At 30.9% G+C, this 26,689-nt stretch overlaps 1 protein-coding gene across 1 annotated transcript in view; it reads left to right on the top strand.

The window, feature by feature from the left end:
• LOC127725862 (transmembrane protein 181-like) overlaps positions 1-10,650 on the top strand; it is a 35,433-nt gene extending 24,783 nt beyond the window's left edge. Inside the window, exons 11-14 of the mRNA XM_052233198.1 lie at positions 3,549-3,651; positions 6,369-6,593; positions 7,893-7,959; positions 9,228-10,650. Of these exons, the coding sequence (XP_052089158.1) occupies positions 3,549-3,651; positions 6,369-6,593; positions 7,893-7,959; positions 9,228-9,312 (480 nt within the window). The 3' untranslated portion in view covers positions 9,313-10,650. The remainder of the gene's footprint in view (positions 1-3,548; positions 3,652-6,368; positions 6,594-7,892; positions 7,960-9,227) is intronic.
• The last annotated feature ends 16,039 nt before the right edge of the window (positions 10,651-26,689 follow it).

The raw sequence follows: 26,689 nt of genomic DNA, 5'->3' as shown, positions 1-26,689 counted from the left end.
CTTGATTAATTAAATAAAAGTTACACCCAGCTGTACTAATCACTTAAAATTTATTTTTAAGTATAAAATTTTTGCTTATTGCAAAGTAGATGCTTTATATATCAGCTGAAACTAAGTCCTTTTCCATGTGACCTTAAAGTATTTTTTTTTGTATAACACTTCCACAAGATTTTTGAGAATTTTCATCTGTTTTCTTTATAATCTACTTCATATAATTGTTAATGGGCCCTTTAGTATATTTATAATTTCGATCCAACGAGAAACTTATAAGCATTTATTTAAGGACATCAACTTACAAAATAATTTTGGTATCAGTGTGTAAAGGAAGCCAACACTTTAAGGAATGGTAACCACATGACAATTTATACTATATGACCAGGATAAAGTGAAGCGCATGATGAAGTGACTGGTACACAATCTTGTTTTCTGTAGTACTAATCAAGTTCTTTGTTGTATACATATAAAGGGTCACTAAACATTTGATTTATCACCATAGACTTGAGATTTAAATTCTCTGATTTATCAAAGAAAAGAGGGTCAATAGTATGTTTATTGTAGGGATTTTTTTGCTAAAATGAATTGTCACCATAGCATGATTCATTTAAAGAAATTAATATTGCAATTTTCACTCAATCCAAACTTCAATGTCATATTTTGCTATTCTATAGCAAAAAGAGAAGACAAATGTATTTCCTTATCTGATGACATTTAGTGTCTATAAGTCAAGGATGACAAAAAGCAAAGACTTCACATTTTTGCATGCATACTAAACCATTCCACATCAAGCAAACAGATTTTTTTTTCGTTTTTGCTTAATGCTGTGCTAATCAGTTCCAACAACACAGAATTTTTACAAATAATTAAACATAGTTTTTTCAACAGCAATTAATGCAAACCGTATCTGGTATTTCACTAGATTAGACACTGGAAAATTTATGAAACAAGGAGATATGGTATATATGTCCATGAGACAGTAATCCAACAACACACTTAAATTGGAAAAAATTATCTGAAGTGATATTTCTTGACATCAGAAGTGCTTGTACATTATGATATATATTGTTTGACTATGACCATACAGGATTTCAACAAATTTCTTTACAAGATCAGTTTCAAGATGATCATTTTTATTTGCCCACTAATGTTTCAATAGGAGTTCTTAGGTGTTTATCACCTTTCGGGAATGAATCAGATGATTGCAATCTACATCCAATCTGGTCCCCATTACATACTGTTTTTATACGACCGCAAAACGTATATTGGTATGACGTTGGCGTCATCGTCGTTGTCGTCGTCCGGCGTCGTCGTCCGAAGACACATTGGTTTTCGCACTCTAACTTTAGTTTAAGTGAATGGATCTCTTTGAAATTTTACCATAAGGTTCAATACCACAAAAGGAAGGTGGGGATTGATTTTGGGGGTTATGGTACCAACAGTTAAGGAATTAGGGGCCAAAAAGGGGCCAAAAATAAGCATTTTCTAGTTTCCAGACAATAACTGTGGAACGGTGTATGGATCTCTCTGAAATTATACTACGAGTTTCCATACCACAAAGGGATGGTTAGGATTTGCTTTAAGGGGGTTATGTCTCAAACCGTTTAGGAATTAGGGGCAAAAAAGGGGGAAAAACAAGGTTGTCCTGGTTAATGGACAAATACTTTAGTACAAAACATAATTTAAAGCAGTGTAAGGGAGATAAATCAAATACATCATTGAAATTATCTCCCTTACACTGCTTTTAAATTATGTATAAAGTAATGGTTAATGAACAATTAAGATAATTTAAAACAGTGTAAGGGAGGTAATCCAAATACAACGTTTTGGTTACTTCCCTTACACTGCTTTTAAATTATGTTTAAAGAAATGCATATTTATAAAGGAAGACCAGTAAAAATATCTGAAAATGTTGCATCTTTTTTTTTTACAAAAAAATCCATATGAAAGATTTGACACTATATTTTAAATTCTATTATAAAATGGATTAAGTTAGCACTATGGTAAATTTAAATGGATAATTATGGTTGCAAACTCCATTGGAAATTTGAATTGAGATTATGACCATATCTTGAGGGAAAGAATTTTTTGTGGGAAAAAAGGGGGGGGTAAAAAGAAATTGTGGGGGGTCAATTTTTTCTCATTACAGATTTCAGATATTAAAAAGAATTATTCTTCAAATATTATTTTTTTTTCAAATTTCAAATATTGAAAAATTTCAAGAAGTAATCTTTAATTGCACAGTATGGCGCATTAGATTTGTAAAATCTTTGACCACATTTATTTATTTGTTATGCCAAATCTAACCGTGTATTTAGATTTTTAATTTTGGGTCCAGTTTTCAAATTGGTCTACATTAAGGTCCAAAGGGTCCAAAATTAAACTTTGTTTGATTTTAACAAAAATTGAATATATGGGGTTCTTTGATATGCTGAATCTAAACATGTATTTAGATTTTTGATTTTTGGCCCAGTTTTCAAGTTGGTCCAAATTGGGGTCCAAAATTAAACTTTGTTTGATTTCAACAAAAATTGAATATATGGGGTTCTTTGATATGCTGAATCTAACCATGTATTTAGATTTTTTATTTGTGGACCCCGCTATCAAATTGGTTCATATTGAGGTCAAAAGGGTCCAAAATTAAACTTCGTTTGATTTCATCAAAAATTGAATTATTGGGGTTCTTTGATATGCCAAATCTAACCATGTATTTAGATTTTTAATTTTGGGTCCTGTTTTTTAAATTGGTCTACATTAAGGTCCAAAGGGTCCAAAATTAAACTTAGTTTGATTTTAACAAAAATTGAATTCTTGGGGTTCTTTGATATGCTGAATCTAAACATGTGTTTAGATTTTTGATTATGGGCCCAGTTTTCAAGTTGGTCCAAGTTGGGGTCCAAAATTAAACTTTGTTTGATTTCAACAAAAATTGAATATATGGGGTTTTTTGATATGCTGAATCTAAACATGTATTTAGAATTTTAGATTTTTGGCCCAGTTTTCAAGTTGGTCCAAATTGGGGTCCAAAATTAAACTTTGTTTGATTTCAACAAAAATTCGTATCAAGCTGCGCCCAGCGAAGCATTTTATTTTAAAAGATTTTATAAATGAAATTATTTTTCTTAAATCCCTGTCTTTTTCTTGGTTTGTGTGATACTCAGGATGATTTCTTATAGAAGGAGATGTGGTATATGTGTCTATGAGACAGCGACACAACAACACACTAAACTTAGAAAAGCAATCTGAAGTAATGTTTCTTGACATGAGAAGTGCTTGTACATTATGATAAGTGCTTGTACAAATGATTGTGTGTGATTTGAACAACAACCAGGTGATTAAGTACCAAAAACCGGTATGTACAAGACTTATACAGTCTTAAATGTGTCTATATTAAGATGATATATTATTGTTGTTTTTCCATGGATGAAGCACGGAGGACGGATGGCAAAATACTTCAATCTTCTCATTAAAGTTTTATACTTTAAAATTTTCTTGCCTATTTCAGCCTTTTAGAGTAAATAGTTCTACAATGTACTTTCCTTTTTTATTTGCAGGGTTTTAAGATATTTTTCTTCATCGTTGGAGGACTGTATCTTCTGTACTTAGGATATCTGTTAATTAGAGCATATGCAGAGCTGAGATCCATGCCATATTTTGGTAAGAGCATACACAAGTTGACATCTAGGAATTCATGAAACTGTGATATAAAAGTGTCACAAAGACTTTAAAGATTTGTTATCTTGCCTGCTTCCGTTGTTACAGTGTTAGAGATTAGAATGACAGCCAGGCTGTGGCTGCAAGGGAATATACTAATTTAAAAACTTTGTATTTCAGAAAATAAAAAAAAATTTAGACAATCCAGACATATTTTGTATATATTTACCTCATTACTCTGTTTCCTGCAGGAAAAATCCCTCAGTTGCTATTGACCACTATTGCATAGTAGAATTATTTTCTCAAGTTTATTTAAAGTCATTCTTATTATATGAGGTTGTCATATACCATCAAAAATTAAAAAAAAAAAAACATTGTAAATTGTACCAGTCTTTCTGACGTAAGTCGCTTGACCTTGACCTATAAATAGATCAGTGTTGAAGTTTATATACGCCCGTTTACGGGACATTTTATGGTATACCGTTGTCTGTCTGTCTGTCAGTCACGGCTATTCCATCCAACCGTCTTCAACATATCGGACTTTAACTAAAAAACGCTTTAACCAATTTGCATGAAACTTTGGTGAATTGTTTATATTTATTGACATACACTCTCTTTCAGTTTTATAAATTTTAGATTTTACGTATCAGAGTTATGGGGTTTTATTCATTAAAAAAGGGGGGTTTTCCAGTTTTTGGACAATAACTCAAAAATGCTTTGAGCAGTTTTCATGAAACTTTGGTGAATTGTTTATATCTATTGACCTAAGCTCCCTTTTGGTTTTAAATTTATTTTAGATTTTACATTTCCGAGTTATGGGTTTTTATTCATAAAAAAGGGGGGATTTTCCAGTTTTTGGACAATAACTCAAAAGTGCTTTGAGAAATTTTCATGAAACTTTGGTGACTAGTTTATATCTATTAAAATAACCTCCCTTTAGTTTTTAAAGAAAATTTCTGATATAACATTGAGGAGTTATGGATCTTTATCTGTTGAAAAAGTGACGGGCGTATCATGCGCTCATGGCGCAGCTCTTTATTATTGTTAGGTCAGTTCCTCAGTTAAAACGAGTAATAGGTGGTGTCAGTATATTTACTTTGTAGAATCATTGTAAGATGTACATGTCTGTATGAGATAGGTCACCTCTCCTCAACCTATTAATTTTTATTGAACTGTGACTAGTGAAATGTCTTGGTGCCTAAGTCTGTATGAGATAGGTCACCTCCCCTCAACCTATTAAATTTTTATTGAACTGTGACTAGTGAAATGTCTTGGTGCCTAAGTCTGTATGAGATAGGTCACCTCCCCTCAACCTATTAAATTTTTATTGAACTGTGACTAGTGAAATGTCTTGGTGCCTAAGTCTGTATGAGATAGGTCACCTCCCCTCAACCTATTAAATTTTTATGGATTAGTGACCAATGGGATGTTTTGGTGCTTAAATCAGTTTCTCTGCTAATGATTTATAGGTCAGCTATATGTGACCAGCCATGAGATTTTCAGGCTTATGGAGGTTCCAGGGTCTTTTATTTGGTCTATATAATCATTGTAATGTGTATATGTTTGTCTAAAAGGAGTCACCTCAAATTGAGCTCAATTTCATGGTGTATTGTAAGCCAACATGTATATTTCCGTCTTACTGGGATCATTGTTTGAAAAGCTTCATTTAATTTTGATGCATAGTCATTTTTTAATTCTTATAAATGATAGTTCAACCATATTTGGTCTACAAAATCAGTGTAAGTAGGTTTATTATGAACATATAGTTCAGTGATCAGGGTTTAGTTATCATGCATAGGTCAGTTTCTTAAATACAATGAATGATAGGTCGACAGTATTTGATCTATAAAATTATTGTAAGGGGTATGTGTCTGTCTGAAAAGTTAAACTTGACCTTGAAGTCATATTCATGGTTAGTTGACTCATATATAATTTAATGATGATGATCCTTGATGCGATTTGTGAATCCTAATACTGTGGAATCATTATTACATATATTTGTGGGATACCAATTTCGTGGGTACATGCAAACCGCAAATCTAAATATTCAACAAAGTACAAATTTTATATAGGCTTGTATGTAGACATTTGGTAAAACCACAAAATAAAATACCCACGAAAATACCATTTTTCCATAATTCATGAAAATTGGTACCTGCAAAAAAATAAATAAATCCACAGTATCTACTGTTGGTAACAAGACTGCACTGATTGTAAATTTTGTACATGTAGTTTGACATCAGAATTATAGAAATTGAATTATATTTTGACTTTTGTTCAAACGAGTTTCATATAACCAACTATGCTGGTAATGGATTGTTTCAGAATATCTGCAGTTATTGTCCTGCTGGTACACCAAAATGAAAATAACATCATTGGCCGTATATCCATTGTTTATGATTTAGTTAGCCAATCACAACTTTTTGGTAATCCATAAAAAGGGATAACTGCTAGGAATAGCCAAAAATACGACACAGTAAAAACAGATCACATCAACTCCTTACACCTGATTCCTCTGAAAATAACCTAGACCTACAAACAAAGACAAGCAATAACGAATAAAAACACATGGTCCAGATACATGTAGCTTTGCTTGGTACAGGCACAATAAAATAAGTGAATGCTTTTAAAATATCATCCTAAAAATGCTTAAGTTCCTGTAACTGTGACCTCATTTCTGTGTTTCTACACTTGTTTTCACCAATATTGTTTTTTTTCAGATTTGAGGTTAAAGTTCATGACGTTTTTGATGTTAATTGTGTTGACAATCAGTATTACAATAACAGTGATGAGATATGGTGCTGCAGCTTTACAAGATAATTTTGTAGCAGAATTGTCCACAAACTACAAAAATTCGGCAGAATTTGTCGCATTTTATGGTCTGCTCAATTTCTATATGTATACAATGGCATTTGTATACTCGCCTTCCAAAAATGCTATATATGGTAAGCTTATTCAGCTTAGTTTGAAAAAAAAATATAGTGTTTTCTTTCTTTATACATCTTTTCTATATTAAAATAAAAAGAAGTGGTATAATTACCAATGAGACAACTCTCCACCAGAGACCAAATGATGTATCCAGATTTATGTACAAAATAGGGATGTCAACTCGGTGAACAATTACTAATCGAGTACTCGTTGGTTTTATCGAGCGATACTCGAGTACTTGCTCTGGAATATATCTACAACACAGAAACACAAAAATACCTATTTTACATTCTGAAAAACAACAATCTAATCAATATAATTTAATGAACACATATTTAAAAATTATAACAAGGAAAAACCATATCAAACAATTGTATTTGGTAATCGTTAAGAAAACACATTTAATGTTTACAAAGGCATAAGGATTAGAAGTTTAACTATTCACTGAGGGTCACCAGAGGATGCAACAAATTTATTTTATTTGGAATCATTTTCTAGTCAACTTTTATTGGGGACAATCGTTTTTGCAACTTTGTAAATTACAGTCTTGCAGACGAAAATATTTGATCTGACGGTACCAATGTGACAGAAAGGCTAAGACATGTTTAGTTTAAAGTGTTAGACTAGGTATAACCCACATATTTTTGCCGTCATTTTAAATGACAATTTAGCACAAGCATTTGAATTAAAATGTATTTTATCTACTAGTATGATTAATCAGTGATGCCTATTTAATTTTCCGAAAGAGGTTCTCAAGAAGATCAATTTTATATAAAGAAGACAGCAATATTCTAACAGGAAACCGATTAGTCCAGTATCGTTTTGGTATTTGATCCTCAGTACAACCGAGCGATACTCGAATACTCGAGTACTCGCTGACATCCCAAGTACAAAACAATAAAAAAAAATCAAATATGATATACAGCATCAAAAGACAACCACTGAAATACAGGCCCCTGACTTGCTCAGGTTAATTTTCATGCCAGTCCAAAAAACCTTTTGTAAGGTTATCTTTTGGTTTTTTTCAACACAAAATCATTAACAGGGGCACAAAAACATCATATAAAACAGTGATTTCAATAATGATTTTGGATGGAGTTTATCTTTTCCTTAAATAGCCAAAATAATATGTTGCTTGAAATAAGCAAGACTAAACTAAAAGTGTTATTTGTCTGGCAATTTAAAAAAAAATCCCTTCTCCATGTTAAAACAATGTTACTAATGACCATTGATATGTGGTTTTTCCATGAAGAAAAATTAATAGTCCAAAATATTACTTTCAAACTTTTTATGATCATAATAATTTTCTTTTACAGAGAGCAATTTTAAAGACAATCCTGGTATGAGCATGTTGAATGACTCTGATGAAGATGTGCATTATGGGTAGGTTTTATAATCAGTGACAAGGTTGAAGCTATTTTGAACACTTTTACAGACATTTTGAATTCTGTTATGGTATAAAAAGCATTATGTTTAAAATTGTTTTGTTAAAGAAATTCTTAATTCTACAGAAATTTTCATGTTGTGAGATAAAGTTGACCTACTAAAAATGAAAACATCAAAAGAATTCTCCATGCAATTAAAAAATGTTTGACTAAGGTCATATGCATAAATATTGACCTGCAGCAATATTTTGAAACAGTTTTGGTCCTTTAGTTGAGGATTTGTTTTTTTATTTAATCTAATATAAAATATTACGGTTAACAAGGCTGCAATGTATTTTACTTCAGAAATAATTCTTTCATGCCATGCTCTATGCTCATTTTAACTTGGGTAGGCATTATATTTGTCAATATCTTTGTACCGAGCGTTAGTGAGGTGTAAAATGTTGACAAGTATAATGCCTACCCATGTTAAAATAAAAGAACAGAGTTCCAATGTCCCCCGCTTGGCATATATTTTATCTTTCCAAGGTACAAGGGCAATAACTAAATAAAACACTTTTTTTGTAGCGCTTACGAGGCCATTTTTCATAAATTTAATATTTCCAAGGGGCATAACTCTTTTAAAAAAAGTCGATCAGCCACCATAATAGAACTCGTCCGAGATATTGCTGATATTAACCTGTAGTATAAGTTTTATAAAAATCTGGCAAGAATTGTACCTGTGAGAGCGCTAACAAAGACCGGACTGACGGATGGATACACGGACAGACGCCTGGTATTTCCATGTCCCCGGCAATGCTTAAGCAGGGGACAATGAGCATAGAGCATGACATGATAGAATTATTTCGATTCTTATCGGAAAATTGAGAACTTTTGTACTTCAAAAGCGGACCTATTGATACACGTTCGAAAGGAAGCCATTTTGATTTGATGAGGTAGAAACGTTGTAGAAAATCAACCGTTTCACGATAAAGAATGAACAGATACATGTAAATTTACCTTGAGAAAGATTTAATTAATTTCCTAGAGAGCAACACCAACACAAATGTCCATTTTGATCTCCGGCATTGTTCAAAGTACAACTAACGTCACAGTTTCAATTGTGACACCAGTCATGTACAGCCCATGTTTTATTGGAATTAGAACATAGCTTTGTTTCCAAAGCGAAAGAAGAATGTCATATTAGAATAATAAATAAAACGAAGAATTAGGGTTAGCTTCAGAAAATGAATTATTTGGTCAAACTCATGTCAACATTTATTTTAGGTCAGACCAAGAAGAAACAACACTGACAACAAGTCGACATGTCAGTCGTTACCATGACAGTGATGAAGAGATATTCCGACGGTGAAAATAGTGATTTTGAAGCATTATGGGACAGTAGATCTGATCTGTGGTCAAGGGTACTCGTAGAGGCCATTTTGGTTGGGATTGTGATAAAAGATGGCATTTATTAATAGTGCAATATAGATTACTTATATTATTGTGTTTTTTACATTGTTTGTTAAAACAAGTTTTCAGTCTATATGACAAATGTTTTATAACAGTGAATACCTATTAAATCTCAAAGTGATACAGCCAAAAAGTCTTCAGACGGAAATTGTTTGTTAATTTTATTGTTTTATTTAAATTGTAATAGTAAAAGAGCTGCTCCAGAATTAATAGTATGGAGGGGTTTGAAGGCACTTTTATTACAGTTTAATGTGTGGTGGTTATTTTAGAAAGATAGCATGGAAAATTATAGGAAATAGTCAATTTAAATATTATGCATGGCAGGGTAAAATGAAAAGTGCTTTCTGACCCCCAATACATGTATTTCTGTAACAGACCTAAGAAGTATTAATGCAAATTGTAATTAAAATATTTTTAAGACTTTATATTTATGCTTGATGAACATACTTTTAATGTGTATTAAAATATGAAATAGTTATGTCTTGGAAGCCATTTTGAAAAGTCAAGACATATGTTACAAGATAAATCTAAAAAATAAGAAGCTGGTTCATTTAGAAAAATTCCTGCTTACTTATATGCACAGTATTATCTAAATAGAATAATAAAACTTAACTGACCTTTTGAACCATACCATATAGGATGAAGAAGTAACAAATATAGTATTCAATAACAAAAGGTTAATTGTTTTCCAATACAAAATTAATTTCTTTTTTTTTCTCTCTGCTGTATGCTGTTTCACATTTTTATGTGTGATCTGATTGATGTTATCATTTTTGCTTTAAAGAATTTTTTCAAAAGGACTATTTTAAAAATTCAAATTTATATAGTTAGTGCATAAGTCTAATATACTTTGTTTGCATTGGTAAAATGAAAATTTTTGTCTTATAAAGTTTTCACTATAAATTAATTTGAGCCAATATTTACCTTTAACCTTCCATTAGATATATAGAGAATAATACATGGCAAAATCTGTATCATATGCCATATCATCCGGAGATACCAATATCAGGCCGAGGGCCTTTATACGGATTTTGCCATGTTTTATACGCTTTATCATATATTTAAACAGGAGAGTATATATGAACTGCTTTCTGATCCCTAGCACCTGGGTTACCTTCAGATTTACTTTTGTCTTGTTTTAAAAGCTTTTGAAGAACTTCTTAATTATTCATCCGAAGCACCTGGGTTACCTTACAATTTGCATCCTGTTGTTCATAGAAATATTTTGTTTATTGTATTTTTTGTCGAGCCTTCGACTTTTGTCGAAAAAGCGAGACATAGCGATCCTACATTCCGTCGGCGTCGTCGTCGTCGTCGCTGTCGTCGTCGTCGGCAGCGTCCACAAATATTCACTCTGTGGTTAAAGTTTTTGAAATTTTAATAACTTTCTTAAACTATCCTGGATTTCTACCAAACTTGGACAGAAGCTTGTTTATGATCATAAGATTATATTCAAAAGTAAATTTTGTAAAAAAAAAATTCCATTTTTTCCATATTTTACTTATAAGTGGACTTAGTTTTTCTGCCAGGAAACATTACATTCACTCTGTGGTTAAAGTTTTTGAAATTTTAATAACTTTCTTAAACTATCCTGGATTTCTACCAAACTTGGACAGACGCTTGATTATGATCATAAGATTATATTCAAAAGTAAATTTTGTAAAAAAAAAATTCCATTTTTTCCGTATTTTACTTATAAGTGGACTTAGTTTTTCTGCCAGGAAACATTACATTCACTCTGTGGTTAAAGTTTTTGAAATTTTAATAACTTTCTTAAACTATCCTGGATTTCTACCAAACTTGGAAAGAAGGTTGTTTATGATCATAAGATAGTATCCAGAAGTAAATTTTGTAAAAAAAAAATTCCATTTTTTCCGTATTTTACTTATAAATGGACTTAGTTTTTCTGCCAGTTAACATTACATTCACTCTGTGGATAAAGTTTTTAAAATTTTAACAACTTTCTTAAACTATCCTGGATTTGTACCACACTTGGACAGAAGCTTGTTTATGATCAAAAGCTAGTATCTAGAAGGAAATTTTGATAAAATTTTGTTCCATCTTTTCCATATTTTACTTATAAATGGACTTAGTTTTTCTTCCAGTCAACATTACATACATTCTGCAGTTTAAGTTTTTAAAACATTTATTAGATTCATAAATTATCCTGGATTTTTACCAAACTTGGACAGAAGCTACTTACAATCAAAAGATAGTATAGAGAGGAATATTTTTATTAATTTTTTTCCTCAATTTTGTTGAGCCTGCGATTAACACCAAAAGTAGGCGAGACACTGGGTTCCGCGGAACCCTTACGAATTTTTTGTATTTTGTATGGTATTTCATCGAGGTCTTTTTTATAGTTGCATTTGTGTGCCAGAAAATATGAAAGCTCGTTGTCTGTGACGTCACATGCAAACAATGACGTCATTCGATAAATGACGTCACGCCCTAATGACCGTTTCATTTAGGACCCATTGAGGAAAAATATTTCTTGAGAATTAAGCTTGCATAAATTAAAACATGGACTTCATGTAAATTTAGTCGGAATCACTACTGTCATAAATGAGAAATTTGAGTAGGGGTGTGATAAAGGGGGTGGGATAAAGGGTGTGCATCAAAGTTGAGCGATACGGATTAAACAGCATGCTATTTATCAAATATTCAAAACTACTGTAATTACTACTAAATATATGATAAATTGTTTATCACATGTTTTGTACTAATATGTACATTTTTGCATGTCCAATAATAGCTGAAAGTTGGAGTCAGTTATTTGTTCTTGGGGCCAATACCGATATTTGCCCTCAAATACTCATATTGAGCCCCCAAATTTAAATTCCAGTAAACCTGTCAATCAAAAAACAATAAATGAAATATTTGATAAATAGATCACAACATGGCATTTTCCATATTGGCCATGGTATCAGCCCTCGACCTACACCCTTAAGCTTGGGAGTCTCAGGCTGATACCAGGGCCAATATGGAAAATGCCATGTAATAATTTATAAATATTCTCTCATATTAAACATTTCATATGGGTTTTTCTTCCAAGAAATATGCAGAATTAATAATAGTATATTTAATGTACTAGTAAATGGTCGATAGTAGATAAATACATGTAATTTGATTAAACTACATCAGAATACAAATGATTGGAGAAATCATTTTGTAGTAAGAAGTAGATAACAACTAATAGACTACTTTCATATTATCAACTTTTGACTGTGGAGTTTATTATTTTTCAACAGATAACCTACTTTGTGGTAGGACTTTTTTTCTGGTACTCGGTCAAGTGAGAACAACTAAAAGAAGTAAAATCAAGCTTATAGTCGGTGCAATATGAGGAAACAAGTTAAGTTATAAATCATTTTTTTGTAATTTCCAATATCATGTGACAACTGTTTTGCAGTTGTCTGATTAGCCAAGAGTCTTGTGTTCTATTTTAATTGGCATACTTAGCAATAATAGAAAGGTAGCAAATTGCTTGTTTTTATTAGTTGAGAATTTACCATCAGTTAGCTCATATGATGTTGAAAGCATACCATATTTCAGTATTTAATTTTATTTACCTCCATTTTTAATAGGAACTATTATCTAATTATTTCAAAGTTAAATATATATCCATTGTAGTTCATGCATCAATGATGTATTCTGATGAATGCTAAAAAAAAATCTTGAAAGGAGAAGGTCCAGTAAGGGCTAGTTTTTGCTTAAAATTTGAAGTACATCTGATGAAAGATTTTTGTTATTATTCAAACCCTTAAGTGTCTACAGTGGATTCAATTAGTTTATGAAAAGGATTTGAACTGATTTGGTCATTTAAGACACTCAAATTCAAGCTTAGATATCAATATATGCTATAAAACGTCACTTTTCGGATGGTTTTTGTCTAAAATGTAAGGGACCGCATTCGTGTTCAGTCTCAACCTTTATATATGTTATGTATAGTCATCAAATACAACATATTTAAATATTAAGATTGAACACAAATGCAGCCACTTCCATTTTAGACAAAAACTCTTAAAATTAGCACAAATGCTAAAATTGTGAAGATTTCAGTAATTTTGCATGAATTTATGATGCTATTACCCGATGCATGTACATTGTATTGTCAAAAACAGCCCATATTTATGGAACAAAAGTATTCTACGTTCCAATAAATAGCTAAAAGTTTACATTTCAACAAATTTGTAAAAATGCTATAATTTGGGGCCAAAAAGGGGTCTTACCAGGCCTACTCCTTTCTGGTCTTTCATGTTTTTATGCCCACGCCGTAGTAGAGTGGGCATTAAGTTTACCCTTGTCCGTCTGTACGTCCATCTGTCCGTACGTCCCAAAATTGGTTTCCATTCTCTAACTTTAATTTGCCTCAACCAAATGTTATGAAACATATACACAATGCTAGTTACCACAAAACACAGATCAAGATTGAATTTTGGTGGCGTCACTTTTACCATTCCAGAGTTATGCACCTTTACAAATGGAAAAATTGCTGAATTTTTTGTTTCCGTTCCCTTACTTAAGTTTGCCTCAATTAAATGTTATGAAACGTATACAAAATGCTTATTACCACAAAACTCAGATCAAGTACAAATTTGGGTAGCGTCACTTTTACAGTTTTTGAGTTCTGTCCCTTTTTAACATTATATGCATGCGGGGGCATCATCTGTGTCCCATGGATGCATTCCCCATTTATGTGTTATATGAATTAGTTCAAAAGAGAATAGTTGTGTACTGAAAGCTAGTCACTGTGATTGTTCTTTTTAGAAATATTTATTTGATTTAAAGTTATCTGTGGTTATTTTGTAATTCCATTGGTTTTTTTTAGATATTTTTGTTATAATTTCACTCATTTTGCATAGGTAATGGTATTATTTTTCTATAAATTTTTCATTTTCATTACTTTTTTCCTTTGAAAATGGGTTTGTACTTGGCTGCTTATTTTTTTTTTTACCTGAACTACAAATGAGTCAAGTATAATATAATCAGTTTAAAATTTAAATTATGATTTTTATTCATATATGTATCTTATCTTATCTTTTGTATATGCATAACAAATGTATTTATTTAAAACACGGAATTCATGATTTAATTTTTCACTTTTACTAATTAAAATTGTTGTAACATTTTTATATAGCTTATTTTGTATCTGTTAAAGGGATGACCATAATAAGAGAAGTTACAAAATGGGTTTTTATTAGCCCTTTTTTTTCAATTCGGATGTTGAAGACTATCACTACAAAATTTAGGATTTGACTCCCACACTTGTCTTATTTGTGTGAAAATAGTATGTACTTGTGAACTACATGAATGTGATAGAGTGAGTCAGCTACTCACTAAAGTGAAGGTTTGTTGTACCCCTGGTGCTCAGTAAGACATTGTATGTTAAAAATGTGTGTCCCATCCATTGTCATTAACTTTTGAGAATGAAATATGTTTAAAGTAATAATGTCTTTAGTTAGCTAAAAGATAGAATTGAGGTATGACATCAAAATAGTTAATTAATAGGTTGGTTGTATAGTTTTTGGAAAAAAAATTAGAAGTAACGAAAGGGTCTGCTATTCATAATAAGTGAAGCAAGAGAAACTGTTAGTTATATTCCGTATCAAACTATAAGAAATCCAATTCTTTAAAGACCATAAGCATATCCCTTTATTCACATATTTATATAATATTCTGGATTGTGTAAACTTGCATTGAAACCATTCAAGCTATGTAGGAAGAGTTAAATTTTGATGGTATACTAGGATGATTCCTATGCACCAGACAAATGCCACTTGAAATGGGCAGGATAAATTCCTGTCAAGAACAAAGATGAAAGGTCAAGGTGAAATCCCAATTTACTTCACTGTGATATTTTTGTTGAGTTTTTTTTTTATTGTTTATTTTTATTTTGCAGATTGAAATGCAATTTTTTTATTAGTCTGTCAGTCATATTTAAAATGTTATGTTTTTATATTCAAAATATGTTTAAGTTATTTCGATTTAACATATTGTTAAATATTGCATAGGATAGAAGTTATACAAAAAAGTAATCCATAATTTAGATGGTCCTTCAGATAATCACAAGACATTAGCATGGCAGATATCACTAATGAGTACATGTATTTGAATTTCTACAATTTATGTACATGATAACTTTTGACTTAGCTTGTGATATATAAATATATTTATATATATATAAATACTTCAGTGATGAAAAGTTCCTATATAATTATTGAACACTGTTTAATTACATTTTTACAATACTATCAATTTTGTACTGATCGTACAATACTTTAAACTTTACAATAAATTTACTGTCTCAAGTTGGTTTCTCATTGTTAATCATACATTCATTTTATTAACGATCTTGTTTATCTTTATATTACTTAAAATTATGGTTGAAATTAGCACAAACATTTCATCTCGATTAGGTCTATGACTTTTCATCGTACAAAATAGTATACTGTAGCTTCATTAGTATTCATTGGGTATTGATAGTCATCAAATTAGTCAGTATAGGAAAACCTCAAGTATAAGTTCAACAAATTACAAACTCCATGAAGTCTTATCTGCAGAATTTAAATCCCTAAATCAAGTCTCCATGAAAATACAATTTTTGTTTTTCACTAAAAATCAGTACCAACAAACAAAAAATAATCCACAGTTCAAGAAACTACTTAATGTTGTTGTATAAGTTTAATGTTAATCAGTTATACATGATATATGCTCCATCCTATGTCAGTGAGATATTCATTATTGCATAATTTTCCACTTTATTATTTTCTCAGTTGTTTTCCTTGTTTTCAATTATTTTCAGTGCTTTAAATTGTAATTTATGTGATTCATATACATTAATGTGTCATTGAACTCATTTCATATTAAGTACCATTTAAAAACTTATTACAATTGTTCTAAAGTATATTTTGTTTATTACGCATCATTTTTCTTTCAATTCCAGGTTATAATAATGATGCTTTTATATGATAATTTATTTTCAATAAAAAACATTATTACTGATATCAGTCCATGAAAAAATGGTGAATAATAAAATGTAATGCTGAATTTGACTAGGTGAAATATTTAGTAATGGAAATATACTTTAGTTAATGTTTTTGGGGAAAATATTAAAAGGAAGTCTTTATATCATATTTGACCTTTGTCTGTAAAGGATTCTACAGCACTTGACCAGTTGAGGTCATACAAAAATCGCTTGTCAAAATTCTATATGCATGGTGTTGCTGTGCTGTAATGGTGGGCAAACATCCATATGGTGTATGTACGCAGCAAATACATTTCAAAGTTTGACCACCATAGAAAATATTAAAGTTTTTAATTTTGAAATATTTTTTTTCAATTCAGCCATGATGATTATCCATTATTTTATTGAGACTGGTATTTTTATTATAAGAAAAGTACTTATTTTGCCAAAATGTCTATATTTCGTACACAATGCAATAAATATGTTTATTAATGACAATGAGTTATTGTCCTTTGTAAAGATATGTACAGTCTATAGAGGGGTTATTTACGTTATTGTATTATATGAATATGTGGTTTAATTATTTTGTGTATAAAGTAATGATCACGAGAAATTAAAGGCTACATAACAGAGAAGTATGTTAATTTTGTCTGCCTCTTCAGTATTTATTTGAAGCTTTTTAATAATTTAATATTTATATTTCTCTAATTCTATGGAAATATATCCCTTTCCGAACCCATTGTATAAAAAAATTTAATCAACGTGTGGTTGCTGGTGATCTCAGAAGATGATTGGCTGAGTTTAAGGGTCATAACCTTTCTCAACTTACTGAATGAATCAAAATGTTCTAACAGGTGTTAATGAAATTGACAACTTCGTGGAAAGTGGAAGGCACTCGAAGGGGATTTTAATTAGAAAAAAAGGAAAATTTATCTTTTAATCATTAGAGAAACTGATTATTACATAGTTACGCGTGGATTATCGGATTTATCCAATCTCGATAGTTAAATTATAAATGGATCTCTATGAAATTGTACCACAGAGTTCCATACCAAAAACAGGATGGTTGGGATTATTTTTTTTAGGGTTATGGCCCTAACTGTTTGGGAAAAAGGGGCCAAAAACAGTACTTTTCTAATATTTTGTATCAATTGTTTATTTCTTGACCAATTTCAATGGGGTTTAATTCAAAGTCTTGAATCCTTGGGGTTCTTTGATATGCTGAATCTAACCATGTATTTAAATTTTGAATTTTGGACCCCTTATAAAATTGGTCCACATTGAGGTCCAAAGGGTCCATAATTAAACTTTGTTTTATTTCATCAAAAATTGAATTCTTGTGGATCTTTGATATGCTGAATCTAACTATGTATTTAGATTTTGGATATTGGATTATAATAGGTAAATGTCCAATTTCAAAATTTTAAGTTCTTAGACCACATTTATTCTATGTCAGAAACCTATGCTGTGCCAAATATTTAATCACAATCCAAATTCAGAGCTATATCAAGCTTGAATGTTGTGTCCATACTAGCCCCAACTGTTCAGGGTTCAACCTCTGCAGTCGTATCAAGCTGTGCTCTGGGAGCATTTTATTTGCAGTTGTTCTCTAAATTCAAGATGGAAAATCATTTTCAAGAGGCGAAAAAAGAATGGTTGTTTTAAATATGGATACATAGTCTGTTCAAAACTTACACACTTAATAAACATAAACATATTCTCAGTAAAAAAAAAATTATCAAGCATCTTCATGATGTCAATCCCAGCGAATTCATTTGTAGAATTGCAGTGACATTTTGTTATTAGATTAGATGATTTGTTCCTCCCAAAGTCAAGAAATGATCATTGCATCAACTAACCCACAACCTTAGCTTATCTAGAAAACAATATACTCTTTATAAGATTAATTTCAGTGTAAAAGGATGTATTTAGGATAGATCATATTTACTAAACTTATATAAAATAAAATATGTTTATATTTGTTTCAACCTGGATATCTATCAGTTAACTTGTGACAGAGTTACATATTTGGATGTCCTAATAAATGAAGAATGTGCCCATGGGATACAAATGATGCCAAAACTAGCATAAAAACGTTATAAAGGGACATAACTAGAGAGCTGTAAAAGTGACGCCACCCAAATTCGAACTTGATCTGTGTTTTATGGTAATAAGCATTGTTTATAAGTTTCATAACATTTGGTTGAGGCAAACTAAAGTTAGAGAACGGAAACGAAAATGTTCAGCAATTATTCAATTTATAAAGGGGCATGACTCAGGAACGGTAAAAGTGACGCCACCCATCTGTGTTTTGTGGTAATAAGCTTTGTGTGTAAGTTTCATAACATTTGGTCAAGGGTAACTAAAGTTAGAGAACGGAAACCAATCTCGGACGTACAGATGCGAGGGCATGAAACTAGTCCCTAGAAAGCATTGTAAACCTTTATATACCACATCCTTTTATCAATTCTAATATAAAAATGTATTTTGATTTAAAAAAATCAGTGTTATCAATCTATTCAATTACTGTGATTTCTTTTTCAAGAATTAATGCTTCTTTAAGCTGACATGGACTAACAAAATCATATTCAACTGATTACTTAGTAATCTGTAATCTGTATACGTAATTCTGGCATTCAAGACACACCTCCATATAGGAGGAAAGTAGTTCCACCACCGATATTCTTCAACAAATATTTACACAGTTCTATATTCAATCCAATTGTCTTTACTTTTATTCACATCTTTTCATTTAAATATATATATGTACGTTTCGACAGTGTTAAAATTCAACAATTACATTTAATATTATAAAAAAGTTTATGTTAAAATTATATAAGACAAAAATAATATAATACAATACAATCAAATCTTTTTGTTTTTAACACTGTTAAAAATAAAATTTAAAAAAAAATGGAATAATTATGGAATCTATTTTTTTTAAACTATGGGGCTTTAGATAACTAAGAAGGGTGACGTCCATGTGCATCCCCAGTTATATTGTAACTACAATGAATTAACGTCTCTTTGTTTTCCGCTTGCTCTTGTATCAAGTTTTGCCAACAAGGCATAGCGTTTGGAATGAAGTGTATATAGAAGCTGGCGGCATAATGGTACCAAGTGATTACAGATTCTCTCTTCTATATTCTTGTGAATTGTCTTTGACACATAATAATATGGGTTGACAATCAATGTTATCAAGTCAATATGTATTTTCAAGCTTTCTTTTGCTAAGACCCGACTACTTTCATTTAATATTTTGTCTATAAGAGGCTCTCTTGTTGGTGCAAACGTATTACACAACAAAATAAAATGTGCAATGGTTTCATCAGCATTTTGTTACATAGTCTACATATTGGGCTTGTAGTATGTTTTGGATATTCAGCTTTATTAGATTGAAGTATACACGTGCCAGTTGCTAGTTTAGCACAAATAGATATTTTCTGTATCTCAGTTATGTTTGCACTTGCTGTTTTAAGCAAGGGATGCATTTTGCCAATATCATATTCATCTTTAAGATATCTTAGTATGCTTAAAGGTTTATTTTTCTAATTTAGAGATTTCAATTAACAAATGGAATTGATTTAGAAATTTTGAGAGATTATTACTTGCTGTAACTTAGAACCAAATTGCCTTCCTTGGAGTTTTTATGTAGGTTGGTTGCCACTAGGTTTAGATGAGTTGTATGGTTAAAATTCGAAGTAAATGTTTGTACCTTTAAATTTGATTCGATTTCTTCCCTTTATTTCCTTATTTTTTGTTTTTTCTTTTGTTGTATGTTATTTTTTATATTTTTGCAATGAAAACACTTTTTTGTTGTTTTTTAAATTGGCTTTTACGTATTTCGAAAGCAAATTACAAATGTATTACATTTGATTTGTCCATTTTTATCTATTTTGGTTGATACATATCTTCTTAAGAAACTAAGGGTTCAATCTCTCAAGCAAAGTTGACTTTGATGGTTTGGCTATTATTTTAGGTCCTTTTTGGTCATTTTGCTCTTCAACTGTTTCTGTTATTATATATCCATGGCTTTCAAATATTGGCATTGAGGTTTCCTGATGAAGGTAAATCCAGAAAAGTATTTCGGATGCATGCAATTATATAGTTGTTTTCTGCAATGAAATGTAGGATTAATTTCCTACATAAGTCAAATTCAAGGGAATATTTTTTTTCGACCATTTTTCGTATGCAACCGGATGTGACATACTATGATTTGGTGGTATTACACGAAGAAAGCCCCATTTGGGAGTCCATTTGACGTTGATTTATTTTGAGCTTTTTAACAACATTAATATTAACTTAGTCCAATATGGAAAATACAAGACAGTATTTTTGAGTCTCTTGTTCAGTATTTTCATGAAAATAAGATATGCAACGAAACTTTCAAAGTACGAGAAAATGAATATTCATCTGTTGTGTTGCCGGTTTGTTGCTCTTTTATTAGGAAATGTCCACCAACAATAAAATATTTCAAATTATGTCATAGGTCATATAGGATAGTATATGAGACGGTTATGAGATGATGTATCCATATTCTAAATGTATAAGTCTGTCAAATAAACAAAAACAATTTGACCAGGACACAATAATGTTAGGAATTCATGTATTTTGTGATACATCGTTATTAGATGATGCACCTGTATTGCAAATATTGAAATCCAACGCAAAAAAAGATAACAAGAGGCACACTTGTGTCTGTATCGGTCAACTTGTAAAAGAATACTGTGGATTCATTTATTTTCGTGGGTATCAATTTTCGTGGATAGAGAAAAAAAGACGTTTCGTGGTATACGTAAATTCGTGGATTACAAAAAAAAACATTCAGAAACGTAATTCGTCGATTTCTTTTTAATTTAGATCATATAACCTCCTTGGTTTCATCAATAATAAAACAAACAACGAAGAAGGAATTAATTGAAAAAGTTTTGAATTGTCAAAATCCTCTCTCGGTCATTCTAGGTTAAAGTGTTCATTGAAAACTTCTATTACAATAATGGACAGAGACAACTAATTATTTGTTTGTTTTACAATGTATAATTTCTTGTCGGAATTTTATAAGGCATTCAAAACTCAATGATTGAAAGCTCATTTCCCTAATCACGATATAATAAACAGTCATATAAGTAAAAGGTGTGAAAATAAATGTTCCTGTCATAAAGAATATTACCTACGGGCAATATCCCCGTACATAATCCTATTGATTTTTAATCACCAGTAAACCAAACTATGACACGGTAATTAACAACTTGCAGTTATTTCCCATGAACCTTTTTAATCAATTTTAAAAAGTAAATTATCACTGATATTCGATATATTTATTATTGATTTTATCAAAATACTTGTATCTTCTTTCAATAAAAACACGTGTTATGTTACAATGTTTATCGCTGGTCAACACTATACTAAAACTGAATAACATAACCGGAAATAAACATCCGACTCCATACACATTTCTCGGGATTATTCTTCGTTGATTCTTAAATTCGTGGTTCGCTGTGACCCACGAAACCCACGAAAATTGGTATACCACGAATAAAAATGAATCCACAGTAGCTATACTGCTAATGAGGACATTTAAATGGTCATACTAGCTATTCTGTGTGTTGCTGATCTTTTTTGCAATAGATATTTTTATCCTAGATCCTATAGTTTTGAGATAATAGTCAAAACTGCAAAAAATTAAAATTTTAGGGGCAAAAAATCCAAAACAGGATGTCAGATTTTCTCAAATTTTCCAAGTAGACATAAAGTGTCAAGCAGATAATTTTTGCAATTTACACTTTTAACTTAGCTCCTATTGTTTTCAAGATAACAGCAAAAAACTAAGAAAATTGGAGAAAAAATGTAAATTTCAGGTGCAATAACTCCATGACAGATATTTCAGGGTGTATAGATCTTACTGTGCTGATCACTTTTTTTTCAATTACACTTTTAATCTAGCTCCTATAGCTTCCACTATATCAGCCGAAATATGTGCAAATTGGAAAACATGGATATTTCAGAGGCAATAAATCCTAAACAGATTATAGGATTTCTCTCCAATTTCCTGGGAAGATACATCTTGTTATTCTTTTACTATACTGGCTATGGTTTTAAAGATAATGGTAAAAAAAAACTGCGCCATTTCAAAAGCAATTACCCGATTTAGGATTTTCAACTTTTTATGAAATTTTCAGGTAGATAGATCTCGTAAGGTTGATATTTTGTTGCAATTTACGAAACCATAAAGCCTAGAACTAACCTAAATTTCAAATCAACATTTCAAGGACAACAAATCCTTAAACGAGTGATCATATATATATTTTTTTATTTGCAGGTAAGATAGAGCTAGTAGTTCTGACAATTTTTACCCCTATGTTCTATTTTTAGCTACGGTGGCCATTACATGTTGGTCAACTTGAACGCAAATTACAGATTTTATAGTAGACATCCTATCTATGAAGCTAACAAACTTTGATTTAATCAATTGTGCAGTTTAAAAGGAGAAGATTTTATAGAAAAGTTTATTGACGACGGACGATGGACGCAATGCTATCTGGTTTATATGAGCTTCCGGTCAGTAGTGATTTAAAGGGATGAACCAGACAAGAATAATCAACGTTTTTACCTTGTAATCGAAGTTAACGTAACATGACGTTGGTGATGATACAACGTCTTATCAAATGAAGAAATGAAGAAAATGAAGAAAACGCAAAAATTCAGTTTTTTTGACTTTTTTACAGAAATACTCATGCACTCATTGATAGTTTGAAACACAATCGAAGGGCATGTTATTTGTTTTTCATTTGTGAATTCTTTTTCTGTATAAAATGTGAATGTTTGGACTGACCCTATCCACATGATGTAATTCTTTAATAAATATATAAGTGTAGTTCAATAAGTTAGAATTTTTATCCTCAACATAGGACATATTGTTGATTTCTGCCTTGAAACAGTCCTATATAATAGTATGTTGCAATCTCTGACACTACTCCAATGTTGAGCTTTTCTTCGAGAATCAAATGTGAGAATCAAATGATGGAAATAAAACAGCATGGTTGATTTGAATAAAATAATCTGTCTACTATGTCAATGAATTTTGTTCTTAATAAAAATCCTCTAAATGAAAACAAAAAATTGCTGTTACTTCAAAACATAAAATTTCTGGCCACGATGCTGACAGTTAGAAATCCAGTGCAACAAGATGTCACTTTTGATTACTGTGTCAGACTAGTTTTAAGTTAATAAAAGTTAAAAGTTAGATTTTAAATCCAGAGAATAATGAAGTTGTTAAATAATTATCGCCTGTTTCAGCAACTTTAATCCAGGCCTCTTGTCCCTTCGTCATTTTGACAATTACAGTAATAGATCCAGTCATAGCATCTTCAGTATCATCATTGTCTACTACATTACTAGCTATTGGTGTTCCATCAACTACAAGAACACTGGTAAAACCGTAAAATTCATAAGACAATGTAGTCCAGGAGAAAGTGTATATCCCATCTTCTTTACATGTAAACTTTCCTGTTGTACCATCATAAGCATAACCAATGTTAAGTGGTACAACATCAAATACAACTGTTGTGTCTACTTTTGAATCTGCCTGGGAAGATGACAAATGGGAGAAAAATACATACTTAAATTTATCCTTCAGTTCAAATTTCTGTTTAAATTCTTCCATTTTTACATCAAAGCTTGCCTTAGTCTTGTCGTTGTTGTCTTTGAATAATGTTAACATTTCTTCACTTTTGTTTTTTATGACTTGTTCCATCTGATCTGTTTTTCTCGTTTGTTTTTCCTCAGCATTTTCAAACCTGACTGTTAGTTCTTTATTTGTCTTTAAAGACATTGTCATAATTTCTGTAGTCATCTTTTCTGTTTTGTTTTTTATAAGCTGTTCCATTTGATCTGTTTTCGATATTTGTCTGTCTTCTGCATCTATAAACTTGGCTGTTATTTCTGCATTCATCGTTTCCGTTTTATTTTCTATCATTTGTTTCATCAGGTTTTCCATTGCTGTCTTAACACCTATTTCAATCTCCTGTTCAATGTATGCCTTTAAATGCTTATTCATTTTAGACACATCCAAGTCAGCTTTCAAAGTAGCTTTCATATTGTCTATTAATGGCATAGATATAACACTACCACAGTGGTCTCCATTGCAGGATTCAGATTCAGATAAGGACAACATAGTGTCCACTAGAATGACATGAATAATAAAAGTCATGAATAAGCCTTTCATTCTGAGCTGTTTCATTATACTTCTGACTTTTGGTAAATCAAATTAACCATGTACACCAAGCTGTACTATTTTCTTTAAATTTTAATGTAATAGATGTCTGCTCAATGGTAAGTAGATACTTTATATATCAGTTGAAACTGATTGCCTTTACTTGTGACATATAAGTATATTGTTTTTGTATAACGCTTACACGAAGCATTTAATCTAAGCACATTAACTCAAAAAATACCTTTGAAATATGTTTTTAAAGAAAGAAAACACTTTTAGTGATAGGAACCTCATGACAATTTATACTGAATGACCAGGAAGAAGCGAAGAAAATGACTGTTACAAAATCTTATCTTCCATTGAACTAATCAAGTACCACTTTTTGTCAGAATTAATATTCTTTTACAGAAAATCTATTCAAAATATCCTTCATACATATAAAGATCCACTAAACATTTAACTTTTAATTCTTTGATTTTACATTGGAAAGAGGGTCAATAGTACATACTTATTTTAGGGAAGTTTTATGGCAAAAAAGAATTGTTGCAATAACATGATTCCTTCAAAGAAATTTTTGCAATTTTCACTCAATCCAAATCATGTTATATTTTACTATTCTATAGCATAAAGAGAAGACAAAATGTATTGCCTTGTCTGTCAGAAGACATTTAGTGTTCTAAAATCAAGGATGACAAAAAGCAAGGACGTAACATTTCTACATGTATTCAACATTAAGCCAACAGAAAAATACTATTCTTTCTTTTTGCTTAATTATGTGCCAATCAATGCAAACAATACAGAATTTTTACAAATAATTAAACATAGTTTTTTTTTTCAACAGCAGTTATTGCATACAGTATCAGGTATTTCACCAATGTAGATACTGGGGAAATTTATGAAACAAAGAGATGTGGTATACATGTCCATGAGACAACGACCCAACAACACACTTAACTTAGAAAAGCCATCTGAAGTGATGTTTCTTGACACAAGAAGTGCTTGTTTATTATGATATATATTGTTTTACCTCGACCATACAGGATTTCAACAAATTTATTTACATTATCAGTTTCATGATGAGCATATTTTTTACCCAATTATGTTTCTACCTTCAATAGTACTTAGATATTTATCACCTCTCAGGAATACATCAGCTGAATAAGATTCACATCTTAGTCAAAGTAAGTCTGGTCCCCATCACACATTGTTTTTATAAACGAAACTAGTGTCTTTTTCTTTCTTTGTATAATACTCAGGATGTTTTCTGATATAAATAATTGTGTGTGACTTAAACTACAAACAGCTGATTTATAACCATAAAACAGTATGTTCAGGGCTTATACAGTCTTACTTGTGTCTATATTAAGATTAGGTACTATTGTTTGTACTTATACTGCTCTGGATGAAGCATAGAGTAAGGATGGCAAAATACTTAAATTTTCTCATAAATAAAGTATAAATACTACAAAATTTTCTTGAATATTTCAGTCTATTGGAGAATATAGTAAAATGTACTATCCTTTTTTATTTACAGGGATTTAAAATGTTTTTCTTCATCGTTGGAGGATTGTATCTTCTGTACCTAGGGTATCTATTTATGAGAGCGTATACAGAGCTGAGATCTATGCCATATTTTGGTAACAGCATGCACAAGAACGCATCTATTTCATAAAACTGTGATGTTATAGTTTTTTCTATGCTTTTGAAAGAATTCAGTTATTCAAAACTTTGTTACATGTTGGATAATGCATACATGGTGTTTAATATGGCAATTTCTTTAAGTATCAATTCTCACAAATACCTTACAGTTTTATTAACTTGCCTGCCTCCGATGTTACAATGTTAGAGACTGGTATACCAACCAGGCTGTAGCTGCAAGGGAATGTACTAATTAGAAAACTTTATATTTCAATAATCCAGACATATGTTGTATAATTTGGCTTATGACTTCGTTTCTTGCTGGAAAATCCCTCTGTTGCTATTGACCACTATTGCATAGTTAAATTACTTTCTCAAGTTTATTTTGAATCTTTATCACATCAGTTTGTCATTAACCATCAGAAGTAGAAAACAATCATTGCAAAGTGTACCAGTATT

The sequence above is a fragment of the Mytilus californianus genome, unplaced genomic scaffold, assembly GCF_021869535.1.
Source record: "Mytilus californianus isolate M0D057914Y unplaced genomic scaffold, xbMytCali1.0.p SCAF_15, whole genome shotgun sequence".
NCBI classification, from domain to species: domain Eukaryota; kingdom Metazoa; phylum Mollusca; class Bivalvia; order Mytilida; family Mytilidae; genus Mytilus; species Mytilus californianus.
The sequence above is the reverse complement of the archived record's forward strand: the minus strand, read 5'-3'. Positions and strand labels throughout refer to the sequence as shown.